Here is a 19,338-nt window from a genome sequence, read left to right on the forward strand (position 1 = left end):
TCCACATTCCATCCATAATCCTAAATGCCTTTGGTTTACCCTCTGGACAGATTGCCAACATGGCTGATTTTCTCTGACATCCACTCTTCTTTCCTCTCCTCCCACCTCATTTCTCATTTTCTCCCTGGCCTGAGATCATCTTTTGTCTGTTTTCCCTGAAAGGGATTCTGCGTCAGGAAGAGTAGGAATCTGCCCGGCCTTGGCCTTGGCTTTGCCCACACTTCCTGACCTTCTCCCCACCCCCTCCCACCTCTAAAGGTCAGGGCAGCCTGCAGGTGCAGATACACTTCCTGCCCAGCAACGCTGCTCCTAAAAGGTTATTATTGCCGGAAGAGGAGAGTGAGAGGTCGAAAGGGAAATGTGGAACCAGGGGAGTCTGAGATGATAATAGAGACAACACATTTAGTGGTTGCCTGCGTGGGAGAACAGGAAGGATAAAAGAAATTGGGGAATAAATGAAGAAAGAAAAGGAAGGTTAAAGCCAGATCAGAGTAAGCCAAATCTTTTTTTTTTTTCCTTCTTCTCTCCAGTCTCCCATTTATGTATGTCCCTGACTCTGGAGTGTGTTACTGTCTAGTAGAATGAAGCAGAGGAGCCCCCTAGGGTGAGGGAACCTCAAAATTAAGTCACCCAGCAATTTTCTCAGATTCCCTTCTGCACCCATGCACGTCTAACTACACTTTTTCTTGATAGAGATTAATTCAGAGGAGATAGGCTGAGGGCAGCCACTTACATCCTCTATTTATTCCACCCCATAGTATTCCTGCTCCACAAATAGATCCAATCCCTTCTCTGCTGAAATTATTCTTTCACCAACATTGTTCTGCAGAGCAAAAAGGGGAAGAGGTGATGACTGAAAATAAGACTCCCTTGATCCCGTCCATTCTGCATCATTGAACACCTAACGTGAGCACTAGTCTGCTTTCTGGACATGATTTGGAAAAAAGGCTCCCTTTCTCCGCCCTCCCTCCAACTGCCTATGCCAGACTTTTTAGACTATAGAACCAACATCTTCTTACCTGGCATAGTATAAATCATCAGTGTTGGCTGAATAAATTCCTTTTTTTTTTTTAAGATTTATTTATTTATTTGAGAGAGAGTGTGCTTGCAAGCAGGGGTGGGGGCAGAGGGAGAGAAAATACTTCCCCCTGAGGGCAGAGCTGGGGGGCGGTGCTTGATCCCACTACCCTGAGATCACAACTCGAGCTGAAATCTAGAGTCTCACACTTAAGTGGCTGAATGAATTTCTAAAGGGATTTGGAGAAAGAAGAGGGAGAGCCCAAAAAGAAGAGGAAAAGGAAAACAGAGAAGGGGGGGAGGTGTCAGCTGGGGGGGGATGCAAAAGAAAAAAACAAAGAGATGGAAAAAGAAGCAAAACAAAGAGGCAGGTAGCAAAAGTTGGGAGGAGAGAGAAAAGGGTCGAGAAGGGTCAAACAAAAGAGTGCTGTCCTTGCCGCATCACATGTTCTAGCTTAGTCTGCACCACCACAGCACCTTCCCAGCAGACCCCTCAGACTAGTCCACTCTTTTGAAGGACTCAAGGAAAGAAACCCGATCCACGTGGTTCAGCAGGTGCAGTTAGAGCTAGAGTCACTCATTTGCATCTGCAGCACAGAGGGGCCATGTGGAAAGCCCCAGAGGCTCCTGTGATGGCCCTAGAGGCTCATGAACAGCAGCAAAGGATATGGGTCTAGGATGCATTAACCTCTTACAGTCCATACCCAAAGGCAAAGAGACCAGGGAACAGGCTGATGACCAAAGTCACCACAGAGACTAGGGCAGTTCTTCACTTATGTCTCTCCAGGGCAGGAGAGACGGAGGACCTAGAGACACTACAGATCATTACCCTATTCTGCCACCTCAAACCCCAGGAACAAAATGCAAGTTGGATGAAACCTAGGGCAAAGAAGAATTGTGTTCGCAGGGGAGAATGATGCAGAGTAGGCCAGCCTCTCTTCCCAGAACCTTTTGATGCCGAACACCCAGGACGAGGAAAACAGTATGAGAAAGAAGAAGTAGGAAGGAAGGGAAAGAGGAGAAGAACGAAGAGGAAGAAGAAAAGTCGTTTCATTGTCCAGACATTATCTGGACCTTCATGTCATTACAAGATATAATAATATACTTTTCAAAAATGAAAGTGAGGTAATTGCAGTGAGGAGTGACCTGGCCTGGTTTGGACAGCCTGCAGAGTGTCAAATCGAAAGGCCGGGGGCTTCTGTGGCATTTGCCCCCCTTGAGCTCACAGGCAACCACAGGACTGTTACAGACAGCTTTGACCGTATCCAGATCCTCATGGATGAATGTGTACTGGTTTATGCACGTGCGATTGTGCTCCTTCAGCTTGTGTACCATCAGGCTGTTGCATTCCCTGGCCATCAGGTCAGACCTAAGGTAGTCTTTCTGGCTCTGAAGGAGAGGCTCAGCTCCAAGCATCTTGCTTCCCTGAACTTCGTCTTCCCCGAGGACGGTGTCTTCGGCCCAGCCCGGTTGTACCACTCCTTTGTTGCTAAGCAGCAAGGTTTCTGTAGTTCGGCTGCCCTCTCCTTTCGTGGCCTTGGTCTTGTCCTCTGAGTCACTGGACCACAGCTCACTCAGGGACTGCTCGCTCTCCTCCAGCACTGCTGCAGCCATCTGAAGCCCCAGCCCCAGCCCCAGCCCCAGGCCCAGTAGGAGCAGCAACATCATGAAGAAGATCTGAACCAGAGTCAGCTTCATTTTTCCTGGAGGGCCGAAGGGAAACAGAAGGACTGACTTTGAGATGAAACTTGGCTCCAGGGGGGACCCTAGACTCCCTAAATACTGACACCATAGTCTTTGGGGTCTCCTCTCCCTTCTCCGCATTACCCCCTCCCCTCAAGGCAGAGATTCTTTCTTGTTCTTTCCCCGTTTCTCTGGTCCCTCCCCACAACATTCCTGTTGCTGTAAAATAACGTATGAATCTTGCACAACAGGAAGATGACCAGGAGAAGCAGTTCTGAAATTGGTTCGCATATGGGGAATCAGTAGGGAAAGTTGACATCAAATGGCTCCTACACAGAAATTAGTTCCAAATAACCCAAGAGAATGGTTGAGAAGCCAATCAAGTACGATGGCATACTGTCCTTGAGAGAAATTCTTATAGAAAGCCTTATTCTCGGTAAAGGACTAGAACTGCCATAGGACACAGTCTCTCTATTTTTATCCCAAATTAATTTTTGCTCATTGAAGTGTCTATTACTGTCCTTGCTACCCATCCTTCCCCTCAAAAGATAAAAAGGAATAGAAAAAGCACTATGGTCCATTCTTACTCCTAAGATGAAGCTACGCAGTAGGGACGGGTGGCGCTTTGGGGGGGGAGGCGATGCCCAATTTCACATCTCAGGCCCCTGTTAAAACTACATCATGTCATGCCAGAACCCTTCTACTACTAAAGATCTCTTAGCACTTGGGTATTTCCTGCTGATTAGTCTTGTACTTTCAGGGAAGAAATGGCATAAGAATGAACCCCCCCCCCAAAAAAAGCCCCCAAAAGTGACCTGCTGGGGTTCCCCTGCTAATAAAGATCCCAACCAGTGCTGAGCGGAAGAACATGTGTCTTTGTCCTGTGAGGCCAGTTTCATCCCCCTATCAAAGAGAGAACTTCCCTATCAGAAAAAAAAAAAAATCGCTGCAAAGAACATTGAGGCAGGGACGCCTGGGTGGTTCAGTGCTAAGCATCTGCCTTCGGCTCAGGTCATGATCCCAGGGTCCTGGGATCGAGCCCCACATCGGGCTCCCTGCTCAGCGGGAAGTCTGCTTCTCCCTCTCCCACTCCCCCTGCTTGTGTTCCCTCTCTCGCTGTGTCTCTCTGTCAAATAAATAAATAAAATCTTAAAACAAAACAAAACAAAACATTGAGACAATTGGTAAAATTAGGATAGTCTGTGGAGTAGATAGGAGGATTATATCAATGTTTGATATACTGAATTTGAAAATTATACTATGATTATTTAAAAGAATATCTTCAGGGGCATCTGGGTGGCTCAGTTGTTAAGCATCTGCCTTCAGCTCAGGTCATAGTCCCAGGGTCCTGGGATCGCGCCCCGCGTCGGGCTCCCTGCTCAGTGGGAAGCCTGCTTCTCTCCTCCCCCTGCTTGTGTTCCCTCCCTTGCTATGTCTCTGTCAAATAAATAAAATCTTTAAAAAATAAATAAATAAAAGAATATCTTCATTCTTAAAAAAATGAACCCTGAAATACTAAGGAACAAAGGGGCATGCTGTAGGCAACCTACCCCCAAATGGTTCAAAATATAGATTATATGTATGTGTATACATGTGTTTACAGAGAAAAAAAATGATTTTTTTTAATGTGGGGGAAAAATTTTTTTAAATTATGTATCTGGATAGAGGGTTATTCAGGAGTTCTTTGTATTATTGTAACTTTTCTTTAAAGTTTAAAATATTTCAATATTTTAAAAATTTTTCTAAAGAGAAAGAACTTCCCATATTGTTCCCCGGGGCACTCAACACTACTGGGACTTACCTCCACACCTAAGTAGCTTCAGAGACTTTTGTGTTCTCTTGTTCCCCAAGCTCTTCCCTCCCAGGGTTTCCTTCTTTCTAAAAAGTGCCCTGGATGCTGCTGGTCTGTAGAAAAATGGCTAGCTCCTGCTGGTCCATGTGCTTTTAAATCCAGACTTAATTCCTAAGCCCACCCTCCTTCCATTCCTCCCACCAGCACTGAATAAACGCTCACTCAATTCTCTCTGCTCCCACATACACTTTGAAGTAAGGCTATTTGGACATTGAGACAGACCCAGACATCCAAGGCAGGAAATGACCCCAGCCTGGGAAACTGCAGACAGTTTCGTTTTGCCAACTGTCTCACTCCTGGGTTACACCCACTATCCTGAGCTTTATCGCAGCCTGATCTTGCCAGGAAGCTCAAATCAAGTCATTGTTCAATATTCTCCACATGTACATCCTTTAACCCTTCCCTGTCGTTTCTAGCACATCAAGATCTTTGGCCTTTATTTGGTTATTTTATAACCATTTAATAACCATATTCCAACATGGTTATTTTGCTTTTTATATTTTAGACTTGGATCATGACTTAATTTGAACATTGGAATATTTGAGGCAATCATAAATTTGCACATACCTTAACCTATGAAGCCTAGCCCTGCCCTCCACTCCCTTCTCCCTCTTTCCAACCCAACCAATAACCACATTCCCATCAGAACATCCAGATTTTGCAAACCTGATAATTTAGCCCTAGATAAGACCATATCCAAAGCAGCAGCATCACTATGGGTCCCTGTAGTCTGGGTGAGCAAATCCAGGAGGGTAACAATGTTGATTCTATTCACTTCCTTAGCTAAAAGTGACAGCACGAGAGATTTTTTAAAGCACTCCGGAGTTTATTAAGGCACTATAAAAACCCTTTCTGGATATAAACAAGGCTCTTCAGGAGGATGTTTTGCTTTGTCATTCAGGCAGGAGTTTTCTAATGGGGTCTGGGAGCTGCCTCTGTGATTGGCGGGGTCCACCTGGCTGACCTTTCGCAGTGCTGATGTTGATAATTTATAGCAATAATAATAACAACAACTAACCAATATTGAGCATTTACTTTACACTAGGCATTTATTACATTTCACTGTCTATTTGCCTGTGCTATCCCTCTTTGGTATCCATTCTGCCCATTCATTCTGGTGATGTCTATTGGCAACATGAAGAGGGCATAAAGAATACTACTCTGCTAAGCACCCTTACGCCTCATGCTCATTCTCTCTCCCACTCTCTGTCTCTCTCTCTCTCTCAAATAAATAAATAAAATCTTTATAAAAAATGGGGTGGCTCAGATGGTTGCGTGTCTGCCTTCAGCTCAGGTCATGATCCCGGAGTCCCTGCTTAGGGAGACCCTGCTTCTCCCTCTCACTCTGCCCCTCCCACCCCCACTGGTGCGTGCGCTCTCACCCTCTCTCTCAAATAAATAAAATCTTTAAAAAATAGATAAAAACTAAATAAAATCAAATATGGACTTAAAAAATATGGACTTCCACCTGTAGTCAGGATGGGGGAACAGTGATTGGGTTTTGCCTAAAATTCCTGGAAAAATGAACAAATTATATGAAACAATAGATTTTTCAACACATTGGATGAAGGCAATGAAGTCCAGCGATCACTGAGAGAGGGGAAACAAGTGGGATGAGCCTACTCCCCCAGCTTACTCCCTGGGGACAGTTTCTAGGCCAGGTGGCACAGAGACGGGGATGCAGGCAGAGTCTTTCAGTCTCCCTGAGACGAGGAGATGGAACTGAGAGTCCAAGGAGGACCAGGCAACTAGAGTTCATAGGGCAGAATACCAGGGAGGACAGGACTGCAGAGAAAGAAGTCCAGGGACCTGCAGTGGGAAGACACAGCTACACATCTATCAGAATAGCTATAATGAAAAAAAAATAGTGATAATACAAAACACTGGCAAGGATGCAGAAAAACCGGATCGCTCATACATTGCTGATGGGAATATAAATGGTACTATTACCCTGGGAAACAGTTTGGCAGATTTTTTAAATACTAACTACATGCTTATCATACAACTCAGCAATCACACTCCTGGGTATTCATCCCAGAGAAATGAAAACATATGTCCACACAAAAACTTGTACACGAATGTTAACAGCAGTATTATTAGCCCAAACTAGAAACAGCCCAAATATCCTCCACTGGCTGAGGGGCTAAATGAACTGCAGTACATGCACACCATGGAATCCTACTCAACAATAAAGAGGGATGGACTACTGTTACTCATAACAACCTGGATGGGTCTCAAAGGCATTATGCTGAGTGAAAGAAATAATATCAAATGGTCATGTACCATATGACTCCATTTAGATGACACCCATACAATATGGAGAATAGTGTTTGTCAGAGGTTTGAATGGTGGGGATAAGGACACAGATGTGACTCTAAGGTGGTACCACGAGAGAGATCCTTTTGTAGGTTTTTTTAAAGCAATCTCCATGCCTAACATGGGGGGTCAAACTCATGACCTGAGATCAAGAGTCGCATGTTCTACGGACTGAGGCAGCCAGGTGTCCCCACAAGGGTAATCTTTGTGGTGATGAAATAGTTCTCTACCTTGATTGCAGTGGAGATTGCATGAATCCACACATAAAATAAAGAGACACAGAACTACACACACACATACATTATGCTAATGTCAATTTTACACATCATGCTAATGCATAAGATGTAAACGCTAGAGGAAACAGGTGAAGGGTACATTCGATCTCTGTGTTTTATTCCGGCAACTTCCTATGAACCAACAATTTTTGCAAAATAAAAACTTATTTTAAGTGTTAAGGCTCATTACAGACGTCTTACCTAACAGTATGGAGAAACACATGCGTGCACACACAAGTCCCTCATCTAGACGGTGATTGACACTTGATATATACCCTGCGGTCTTCTGCCACCCCACTCAGCCCTGTGTGGATGTTAAATTCAACATGTCTATTAAAATTACAAGTTGAGATGTCAGCTGGTAGTTAAATATAGTGAATATAGGAGCCTGTACAGCGGACGAGTCTGAGCTGGTGATACAAATTTGGGAAACATCAGTATATGACCAGGTATCTCAAGTATGAGACTGAAGGAGCATAGAGAAGATTGGTTTTCTACTTTGTTTTGTTTGTTTTTAAGAAAAGACAACATCAGCTTGTTTATTGATAATAAAGATGAAGCAGAGAAGAAAACCAATAATGCAAGAGTGAAAGGCGAGAACTGTTGGAACAACTGTTGAATGCTCGGACTCCGAGGACGAACTGCCTGGGTGTAGGTGTGAACACGTGTAATTGCATCTGTGAATCACACTTCAGGGTAGTGAAAGGGACATACAGGTATTTGCTATGAAAGCCTGGATGTGGTGACATGCTTGAGAAGCACGGGTTCTGCAAGAATTAGTAACGGTCAGTGGTGTTTGTCCGCTGCGCACGCGGGAGCCCTTCCCTCATTCTGCAGTGGTAGCTGCTTCTGCCCAGTGACAGAGAATTTTTTTTTTTTAATTTATTTATTTGAGACAGAGAGATACAGAGACAGAGAGAGAGAGAGTAGGAGCAGTGGGGAGAGGCAGAGGGAGAGGGAGAAGCAGACTCCCCGCTGAGCAGGAAGCCCGATGTGGGGCTCGATCCCAGGACCTGGAGATCATGACCTGAGCCGAAGGCAGACGCTTAACGACTGAGCCACCCAGGTGCCCCTGCCCAGTGACAGAGGACTGGAGGGGCGTAAACCCAGCTCAGCCTCGGGCCGGATGCTCTCCAAGCTATGAGGAGTTTCTTAGGATGAGAGACATGAAAACAGAAGAAGGGAAAGGGAACAACGTTTCACTAATAAGGAATTCAACTCTGCTGTGCATCCCAAAGAAGCCATTGGCTTTTGCCCCCAGGGTTTTCATCACGCATATGCCCACCAGATGCACCAAGGTTCCGGGTGGGGGCAGTGGGGTCGGGAGGCATTTTTCAGAGATGGGCATGTTATTTGAGATGACCCCATGTGGAAAGGCTGACCTCTGTTAGGACTGCAGAGTGCTCAGTGGTGTGCAGAGCCTAGAGTCTGTTTAGCCGGACCCACCAAACGCAAAGGGACCGCGCTGTGGAGGAGACGCCGCAAGCATCTTGCTAGTGAACGCTTCCTTGTGATATCATGCAGTGACACTTTCCATACAGAAACCGTTCTGAAGTTATGCTCTGCTCGAGGGTGGCCAGCCACGGGGGTGCGTAGAGACTGAAACCTAACCGTGGTCTGCGCAACCAAGTACGCAAACTGGCACAGAGCTGACTTCACCCAGAGGAGGTGCCTTTCCTCCCAATTCATACAATGGTGGTATTTAGGCTTTCTGGGGACCTAAATAGATGGCTTTGCGTTTTAGTTCACTTTCACCTAAATGACCTTATATGACCCTTACAACTTCCCCAACAAGTAAAAGGAGCTAAAATTAGTTCTCTTGTTTTACAGTAACCTTGAAGCCTTAAGATGTTAAGTGACTTGCCTCAGGCAGCAGAATGGGAGCGGAAGGCTGATCTGTGGGCTCCCACTGATCATTCCTTCTTTTATCCCATCTGTCTTGCCCCAGTGGTCTGTTCCAGTTGAGGTCATTTTCTCTTGGATCTAGAGAACAACTGGTTACCACTGATGCCAGAAACAATCTTACAAATATCTCATATAAGATGGATATTTTCAGTTCTTATTAAGAATTCTGACAATTCACATTTATAAAATGAACTCACATAAACCTGATCACAACCCATAGAACTCAACCCTTCTAACCTCCACCAGATCTTTTTTTTTTTTTTAGATTTTATTTGTCAGAGAGAGAGAGAGGAGAGAGAGGGAGAGAGTGAGCACAAGCAGGGGGACCAGTAGGCAGACTTCCTGCTGAGCACAGAACCCAACGTGGGACTCGATCACAGGACCCCGGGATCATGACCCAAGCCGAAGGCAGATGCTTAACCTACTGAGCCACCCAGGCATCCCCAGATCCTTCATTCTTGTACTCTTTTTGTACCCTCTAATTGCGGCAGTCCCCCTGGTTTGGGCTTGTCTTGTGTAGGCCCTGTCTAGCCCTGGTTCCATTTGGTAGAGGACCCTCTGGGGGAGTTACAGCACTACATCTTGTTCTTTCTAATTGAGTGATTTTGGCACCTTCTGTAATGTTGGAGGAGTTTTGCTAATTAACATATGATCAATAAAACAGACCACACCCACCCCACTCTGGTCCAACAGGAACTTCCAGAACCAACAGAGTCTACAGAATGAACTCCCCCAAATCACATCTAAATCCTACTCCTCTGCTAGGAAAGATGCCAGCTCACCAACATTCTGGGTTGCATTTTCTTTTTCTTTCTTTTTTTTTTTTTTTAAAGATTCTATTTATTTGACAGAGAGAGAGCACAAGCAGGAGGATCCGCAGGGAGAGGGAGAAGCGGGCTCCCCGCGGAGCAAGGGAAGCCCGAAGCGGGACTTGATCCCAGGACCCTGGGAGCATGACCTGAGATGAAGGCAGTCGCCCAACCAACTAAGCCACCCAGGTACCCTGGGTTGCATTTTCTATAAAAATTATGTTCATCCATTTTTATCCATCAGCACAAGTAACATGCACTGACTTCTTTGAAATAAACTTAGTTACCTTTTTTTAAAAAAGATTTTATTCATTTATTTCAGAGAGAGAGAGAGACCAAGCATGAGCAGGGGGAGGGGCAGAGGGAGAAGCAGACAAATGCAGACGCGTAACCGACTGAGCCACCCAGGTGCCCCTAGACTTAATTATCTTTAAAGACATACTGTGTAAAAATTTTTTTGAAATGGCTTTATTACTGGTTTGCATACCAAAGAAACAACCAAATTTCCTTGTGAGTTGCATTATTCTTATTAAGAACCTTCATACTTTTTCACATCTGAAAATTATCAGATCTAAACTAACCACAGGCATTGTAAGGCTCTGTCACCTATGGGTAGTTTTTGTTTACTGCTGGCCTGAAGGCTCCACTATAAACTACCGCCTAGAATTTGTGTCTTGAATAAAGGACTGTGTCAGAGCCTCGAAAAAGGACTGTACCAGATACTTCAAGCTACTGACACTTTAAAGCATAGATTCTTAAGGACAGGTTTTTGAGTTAACATCGCTTAGACAACTTCCATACCAAACCAGTGGACTGAGCCAAGATTTCCAGAACTCTTCTTAGTCAATAAGCAGACAGCTTCATGGGACTGCTTACTCAAGATCCTTCAGAACAAGAATTGGTTGTATGGGACTGAAGGAACTGATAAGGGAAATTTGCAGTTATATGTTTGGAATATTGTTTTAATGCTCTACTTCAATGCTAATGTTGTTTTAATGTTCTATTCTGAATATCCAAATAAGGCTTTTTTCTTTCTTCTTAAACTCTCTGTAACCCATAACAAATTACTAGATTCTGCTTTTTTTTTTTTCTTTAAGATTTTATTTATTTATTTGAGAGAGAACACAAGAGGGGGTAGGGTCAGAGGGAGAAGCAGACTCCCTGCTGACCAGGAAATCCATGTGGGACTTGATCCTGGGACTGGGACTCCAGGATCTTGACCTGAGCCGAAGGCAATCGCTCAACCAACTGAGCCACCCAGGCACCCTAGATTCTGCTTTTTTAAACTGAAATAAACATTTTTTTTAAAGGATTTTATTTATTTATTTGACAGAGAGAGAGACGGCAAGAGAGGGAACACAAGCAGGGGGAGTGGGAGAGGGAGAAGCAGACTCTCCACCGACCAGGGAGCCCGATGCAGGGCTTGATCCCAGAACCCTGGGATCATGATCTGAGCTGAAGGCAGATGCTTAACGACTGAACCACCCAAGCGTCCCTGAAATAAACATTCTTAAATGATGTCTCACACAGCATCACCAAGAAACTTACAAGTCTCCTTACTTTTCATGGTAGTTATTTGCATAAGTTCAATAAGAATTTGTCCTCCTTTTTACCAGGATATAATGAAAAAATCGGTATGCAACCAAGGCCTTGCCCAGAAGTCATTTTTGAGAATGATGCTTGTTTAATCCAATATGATGAACTAATGTCTGCAAAGTCCTCTCAGGAAAACTTGCGCAGGACCTGTTTAAGGGTCCCAGTTTTGCAGTAGGTGAGGAAGCTCCCTTCTTGGCAGGCCAGGAACTTTAGGAAATTGTGGGGACCTTGAGAAGAAAGCAATTCACCCAAATTTATAGGTACAATGGGAGAAACCTAGAGGAAAGAGTTTCTTGGGCTTCGTTTTTCTAAACCCAACATAGTGAATAATAGAGGCTTTTAAAAGTCCAATCTGAGATTCCTGAAGGAAATTTCTGGAAAGAAGTAAATTTTGTGGCCTTGTCAATAATATATGGCTCTAGATTTACAAAGCAGTTTAAGAAGGCCTATGTGGTCAAATGAACACTCTTGCTGCAAGTGTATAAATAATCAGGCCAAACGAACAGTATTGCCTCTTACTTTTTTTCTCACCAAACTGAGAGTTTCTTATCCTCTCTCTTATCCTCAGTGCCTAGCACAGTGTCTGGCATAAAGAAGATGGGCACCATTACTTACTGGAAGAATAAAAATCAGGTTATGAAACTGTATTTGTGCCTGATTCCACCCTCAAGGCAGTGATGGGGGGCTGGGGAGGCAGGGTGAGGGGTTGAGCTCACCAGGCTTGGTCTCCTCTGCTCAACTCCCAGCTTCAACTTGGGGGAGGGGGAGAATCCATTAAAAATAAATTAGCTTCAAAAATACTCTAGGAATAAATGAACACATAAATAAAGATAATAAAATAGGGAGGAGAGATGAAACAAGATGGGCAAAATGTTGATTATCGTTGAGTTGCGTGTGCTGGGCACTTGGGGGTTACTTATACTCTTCTCTCCACTTCGGTGCACACTTGAAGTTTTTCATAATAAAAAGTTTTTTTAAATCGCCTTGAGGGGCATCTGGGTGGCTCAGTTGTTAGGCGTCTGCCTTTGGCTCAGGTCACGATCCCAGGGTCCTGGGATCAAGTCCCGCATCGGGCTCCCTGCTCCGCGGGGAAGCCTGCTTCTCCCTCTCCCGCTCCCCCTGCTTGTGTTCCCTCTCTCGCTGTGTCTCTCTCTGTTAAATAAATAAAATCTTAAAAAAAAAATTTTTTTTTAAATAAATATATAAAATCGCCTTGAAGGGGAAGAAAATTACAAAAAGGAAGCCCAAGGGTTCTGTGAGAAATGGAAATGAGGGATGAGTGAGGATGGGCAGTTTTTCGGTTTGGTTTTTGGATTTTTGCGTCCAGTAATTCAAACCATTCCCTGACCCACTTTTGCTTTCCTCTTCTGGCTGTTCACTTCCGGGAGATTTGCAAAACACCAGAGGTTTCGGGAAAGAGTGAGTATAGGGAGGGAGGTGCTCAAGTGGCACTGTTTCAGCACTGAAAGCTGGCAAACCTCACCCCACACACTGGACTTTGGCTGAGCTCTGTTAGCCGGACACTGCCAAGAGTAGAATGGGAATGGAATGCTCTCGGGGCTGAGGAGGGGGCAGGAGAGGGGTGTATGTATGTGGGTGAAATCAGTGCTGGAGACCAGAGGAGTGACACCAGGAAAGTGGGAAGCACTGTGCCCTCTATTTGTCATTCCTTGCCCTCGCTGTGACACTGAAGGAAATCAGGATCCAACGTAGTCAGCCTGGCCCTGGGAGAGAGGAAGCTGAACCAAAAAATGGACATTTTTCTCTTACGTTCACTACAAATTCTCCTTCAGATCATCTTCAGGGCAACATGGCTGCACGTGGGGCCAGTGTTATGGGTCAACACAAGATAAAAGTCACCTCAGGACACATGACTCTTAAGGTTTTTTCCACTACACCCCCCAAAAATTCTCTCCTACTAGCGGGTCATACTATGGAAGATTCGACTGTGTGAAATACATTTCTTTAACATTCATCTTCTTTCCCTGCCTTTTTTTTTTTTTTTAATGAAATTACCCCCCAAAAGCTTGACACATTTAATTGGGCTTGTAGTCAATATCAACCTAGTGTGATTCCCTATAACAAAATGCATTGTCCCTGGGAGTGAAAAGAAATAGTAGCTAGCATTTATAAAGTGCTCATTAAATGCCAGGGAATTGTGTTAAGCGGCTCTGTTTACACGATCTCATCTAGCACTGTGAGGTAACTGATACTCTATCTCCATTTTATAAATGTGGAAACAAGGCTCTAGGAAACTTCAGTAAAATACCCAGGAGCAAAAGACCAGTAAAGGACAGGGGCAGTATTTGGCCTCTTTTAGAATGGCCACAAAATACCGAAAGAGTGAACTTTGCCAAGAAAGAACCAAATTTTCAAACAATGATCATTATATGATATTTCAACTTGAGGTAGTAGTCAAACAAGTTTTAGCGGAACCGCATTTAATTCAATTGGCAAAAAGTCCCTGAAACCAAAAGAAGATATACCAGCTAAACTGGTAGCTTCTAACCTTTTAATCCCCAGGGACACTTTTTATTATTCTAGCCCTCTTGAGTCCCTATAAGCTACATTTATTAAGTTATCTTTATTTCTCTTGCTTAGACAGAGAAGAGATAACAAAGGCAACCAGAAAGGCCCGATGGCCAAAAGGAAGGGCTTCCGGGGTTGGAAGGATTACCCCAGAGCCCCCTCGGGTCCTATACTCAACTCACTGGTCCACACATGATCTTTTTCTGTACATCTGCTGTTTTTCTGACTCGCAGAGTTGACTCATACGAACCACTCCCAAAATAAAACTATAAACAAGAGTTGCACTGAAAAATATGTACAGTGGGCAATAAATCACCAAGGACATAAAAGACCAAACCTCAAAGAGATGTTTGCTTGGTAGGCAGGGGTGGTGAGTAGTTCTGAGGTTCAGTCAGGCCAGCATGAGGATGAGGAAACATTTCTGATTCCGAATTAAGCACCGAGCCGGCATCTTATCCCTGAGTCGTGGTGGCTGATAAGGAAGCAATTCCCAAAATTTAGACTTTCTCTTTCTGATCTCCAAGCACCCCCTGTCTCCTTCTTAAAGTATATTTGTAAGCAATATTACTCAACCATCCAAAAAAAGAAAAAAGAAATCTTACCATTTGGCAATGACGTGGATGGAACTAGAGGGTATTTGCTAAGCAAAATCAGTCAGAGAAAGACAATTATATGATTTCACTCATGTGGAATTTAAGAAACAAAACAGAGGATCATAGGGGAAGGGAGGGAAAAATAAAATAAGACAAAATCAGAGAGGGAGGCAAACCATAGGAGAGTCTTAACTACAGGGAACAAACTGAGGGATGTGGGGGAGGGGTGGTGGGAGGGGGGATGGGGTAACTGGGCATTAAGGAGGGCACGTGATGTAATGAGCACTGGGTGTTATATAAGACGGATGATTCACTAAACTCTACCTCGGAAACTAATAATACATTATATGTTAATTAACTGAATTTAAATTAAAAAATATATTTGCATGCTTGTTAGTTTGTATCCTTTTATACTTTACCTGTTCCAAGAAAGGATTAAAGGGAGCCCACAAAACTATCTACGATGAAGGATAACACAACTCAAATATAGGTAAGAGGAAAGAGGCAGAATACAGTTTGATTGGTTGAACTTTAGTTGTGAGGATGCTAAAATCATTATACTTGCCTAAGCCTGAATTTTGGTCCCCAAAGCTGGAGTCTGTGGGTTCTTAGTGCCCCCCATTGATAGATTAGGAATTTGGGTAAAGTAGGAGTTTGATTTTACAAATGGTGGTTACTATTTTTTTTTTAATGGTGGTTACTATTTATCAAATGCTGATCTGACCTAACCTAAACTCTCAGATGGTACCAAAAATTTTAAGTTTTGAGGAGATTTTGCTATTATACTTACCAATCACCACAATTTAATTTTCCCATTGTATTAATTAAAAAAAAAAAACTTACCAAAGAGTTTTTAATAAGAAGGAGATAACCAGGGTTGCCTCAATGGGTTGATACAATTCAAATAAACTTAGTATGAGTTATCATGTTGTAGTCTTAATTTTTTTTAAATTTTATTTATTTATTTCAGACAGAGATTGAGAGAGAGAGCACAAGCAGGGGGAGCGGCAGAAGGAGAGGGAGAAGCAGACCCAGCTGAGCAGGGACCCTGAGGAGGGGCTCTATCTCAGGACCCTGGGATCATGACCTGAGCCAAAGGCAGATACTTAACTGACTGAGCCACCCAGGTGTCCCATGTCATGTTGTAGTCTTATTTACAGTAAACTTGTGGGTTTCTTTTTCTTTTTCTTTTTTTAAGATTTAATTTATTTATTTGACAGAGAGACACAGCTAGAGAGGGAACACAAGCAGGGGAAGTGGGAGAGGGAGAAACAGACTTCCCGCGGAGCAGGGAGCCTGATGTGGGGCTCGATCCCAGGACCCTGGGATCATGATCCGAGCCGAAGGCAGACGTTTAACGACTGAGCCACCCAGGCGCCCCAAACGTGTGGTTTTCATTAAGATTACTGAAATGTTAAAATTAGCTCACAGACCTCCATGTTTATAAACTTACATGTAGGAAAACAATTTTGAAAGGACAGCCAACAACAGTATTAAAAAAAAAAAAAAAAGTCTGGGTCAAGCAAGGAAACACGAGGGCCCCTCAATCTGCAAATCAGATATATTTTCCCTACATAAAGAAAACATGGGAAAAGGACAAAGCTAAAATTTCAGAGTAAAGGGGCTTGCTTTTTCTTCATGAAATTGTCTCTGTTGCCCTGGCCAGGTCATGATGATGGCGGGTGGGGGGCAATCGGTGGTTCAAGGAGCAGAGGCTTTTTCCATGTGAAGTCCAAAGACCCTGGTAAGGTCACCAGCAGACAAGCCAGTCCTATGGGCATGATGTTCTTTTTTTTTTTTTTAAAGATTTTTTATTTATTTATCTGAGAGAGAGAATGGGAGACAGAGAGCATGAGAGGGGGAGGATCAGAGGGAGAAGCAGACTCCCTGCCGAGCAGGGAGCCCGATGCGGGACTCGATCCAGGGACTCCAGGATCATGACCTGAGCCGAAGGCAGTTGCTTAACCAACTGAGCCACCCAGGCGCCCCATGGGCATGATGTTCTTAAATGACAGATTACAATGCCAAGGACAGAAACCACTCACCAGAGAGAAACTCTGCCTTTTCTGTACTTTCTTGAGATTAGAGACCAAGTTCACTTGGGTTGGCAGACCTTGGTGCAGAATCTAGCGCAGAACAAGTAGATACTACGGTTTGGGGAGGTAGAGAGGAAGGGAGGGAAGGATCCCAAAGCAAAGCTCTAGCCCACAGCCTGGAAAATGAGCTCAGGGGAAAAGAAATGTCCTGGACTCCTCTGAGCAGTGTCCTTCTGGCAGGTTTCCAGATTTCCATGCTCTTAGAGAGTCTCTTTCTTTCCTCCCCAGCATCTAGTTGCTTTGGCTTAGCTGGCTAGGTAAGTGATTGAAGTTCTGCCTTGAAAGGTGAAAGATATAAGAAAGGGGAAAACATTCAGAATCTGTAGTAAGACATACTGATAAGTAAGACATATGCAGACCTTCTTGAATTCATACTGATCTTCTCAGGTGAGATACTGTGTTATGTAGGAGAATGTCCTTATTCTTAGAAATGCATGCTGATGGGGGCACCTGGGTGGCTCAGTCGGTTAAGCGTCAGACTCTTGGTTTTGGCTCAGGTCATGATCTCAGGGTCCTGGGATTGAGTCCTGCATCAGGCTCCGTGCTCAGTGTAGAGTCGGCTTGAGATCCTCTCTCCCTTTCCCTCTGCCCCTCCTGCTCATGCTCTTGCTTTCTCTAAAAAATAAATGAATCTTTAAAAAGAAAAGAAAAAAAAAATGCACGCCTGACATACTTAAAAGTGAACCGATGTGATATCGGCAACAACTTACTTTCAAATGGCTCAGGAAAAGAAAAAGAAGTGTATATGTGGTATAATGCTAACAACTGAGGGGCGCCTGGGTGGCTCAGTCGTTGGGCGTCTGCCTTTGGCTCAGGTCGTGATCCCAGAGTCCTAGGATCGAGCCCTACATCGGGCTCCCTGCTCTGTGGGAAGCCTGCTTCTCCCTCTCCGACTCCCCCTGCTTGTGTTCCCTCTCTCGCTGTGTCTCTCTCTGTCAAATAAATAAATAAAATCTTAAAAAAAAAAAAAATTGATGGTAGAAGGTACACTAGTTTTCATCACATTGTTCTTTCGACTTCTCTACAGGTTTGAAGGTTTTCAAAGTAAAAAGTTAGGGACAAAGTAGTCGTTAAAATTTCCAAAAAATATACCAAATCCATTGGAATATACCAAACTGATAACCGTGCCTATCTTGGCTGAAGGGTTCTTTTTTCTTTCTTTCTTGTTGTTCTTTATATTGTCCAATTGTTCTACATTAATATGTATTGTTTTGGTAATCATGTAAGATTTTTATTTTATTTATTTTTATTTAAAATTTATTTTTAGGGGTACCTGGGTGGCTTGGTCGGTTGAGCGGCGGACTTTTGATTTCAGCTCAGGTCATGATCTCAGGGTCCTGGGATCAAGCCCTGCAATGGGCTCCACACTCAGTGCGAAGTCTGCTTGTCCCTCCCTTGCGTCTCTCTCTCTCTCCCTCTCTCTCTCTAATAAATAAATAAAATCTTTATAAAATTTATTTTTAATAATAAAATAAAGATTAAAAATAAAATAAATTGGGCGCCTGGGTGGCTCAGTTGGTTAAGCGACTGCCTTCGGCTCAGGTCATGATCCTGGAGTCCCGGGATCGAGTCCCGCATCGGGCTCCCTGCTCAGTGGGGAGTCTGCTTCTCCCTCTGACCCTCCCCCCCCATGTGCTCTCTCTCAAAATAAATAAATAAAATCTTAAAAAAAAAAAAAATAAATAAATAAATAAATAAAATAAATTTATTTTAAAACTGTATCTGTTTTTGTTGTTTTTTACACAGGGCTTGAACTCATGACCCCATGATCAAGACCTGAGCTGAGGTCAAGAGCTTCACACTCGGAGCACCTGGGTGGCTCAGTCGTTAAGCGTCTGCCTTCAGCTCAGGTCATGGTCCCAGGGTCCTGTATCGAGCCCCACATGAGGCTCTCTGTTTGGCAGGAAGCCTGCTTCTCCTTCTCCCCCCAACCCGCCCCCCTCTTGTGTTCCCTCTCTCGCTATGTCTCTCTGTCAAATAAATAAATAAAATCTTAAAAAAAAAAAAAAAAAAGAGCTCACACTCAACCGACTGAGCCACCCAGGTGCCCCAGAACTGTCTATTTGTAAAGGCCACAGCAAGGACTCTTCCTTCTGCCCCTGTGGCCCCTCTCACTGCCCCAGACCCCCTGCTCGGCCGCCCCAAACCCAGACCCAGCCAAGCAAGCTCCCTACAAACCATGTTTCTCATTAGTGCTCCCATGCATATCACTAGCTCCATAACCTTCTTCCCCACAAACACTTTCCTCATAAGCGAAGGCCCACACAAACAAAATCTCTCTAAATTGCTCTCCTGGAACAAATAGCTTCTTTCTCCTCTGACGGTTCCTCTGTGCAAAGCTTCTACCCATAAACCAGTCCATCCCCAAGGTTCCTGTGTCACCCTTCCCCCACATATCCTCTCTGAGTCAGGCCCCTGGTGAATTCCTCCCTCTGTGTTGCCAAGGGTTTCTCAATTGCTGAGACAAAGAGTTGCCCTTCCCTGCCCAGAGCAGTGAATTGCTTCCACTTTTGTCTGGGATCAGTCACAGCTCCCTCCTCTTCCTGAGCTAGCCTCCCAACTCCTCAGCTCCCATCCCAATTGGGAGCAGGTCAAGCAGAAATGGACATGCGTGGTGTATAATTATTGCAGCATGAAGGCACAGTGTAACATCCCATCTTCCTTTCA

At 44.2% G+C, this 19,338-nt stretch overlaps 1 protein-coding gene across 2 annotated transcripts; it reads right to left on the reverse strand.

Moving 5' to 3' along the window:
• Window positions 1-1,718: 1,718 nt before the first annotated feature.
• Window positions 1,719-14,591, reverse strand: RNASE10 (ribonuclease A family member 10 (inactive)). Of its 2 annotated transcripts, none has more exons than XM_034993868.1 (2): window positions 14,320-14,591; window positions 1,719-2,720 (listed from the first exon to the last, which is right to left on the reverse strand). In XM_034993868.1, the coding sequence occupies exon 2, from the start codon at window positions 2,713-2,715 to the stop codon at window positions 2,068-2,070; it is 648 nt and encodes a 215-aa protein (XP_034849759.1). In that variant the 5' UTR covers window positions 2,716-2,720; window positions 14,320-14,591; the 3' UTR covers window positions 1,719-2,067. The 2 variants fall into 2 exon arrangements, with proteins under 2 accessions (XP_034849759.1, XP_034849758.1); XM_034993867.1 differs by lacking the exon at window positions 14,320-14,591 and adding an exon at window positions 4,502-5,386.
• Window positions 14,592-19,338: the final 4,747 nt, after the last annotated feature.

The sequence above is a fragment of the Mirounga leonina genome, unplaced genomic scaffold (genome assembly GCF_011800145.1).
Source record: "Mirounga leonina isolate KUSES-001 unplaced genomic scaffold, KU_Mleo_1.0 Mir_91, whole genome shotgun sequence".
Lineage (NCBI taxonomy): Eukaryota > Metazoa > Chordata > Mammalia > Carnivora > Phocidae > Mirounga > Mirounga leonina.

Excerpts from the sequence above, each read along its gene's own strand:
- RNASE10 (XM_034993868.1), bottom strand. The coding sequence starts at position 2,715 with ATGAAGCTGACTCTGGTTCAGATCTTCTTCATGATGTTGCTGCTCCTA.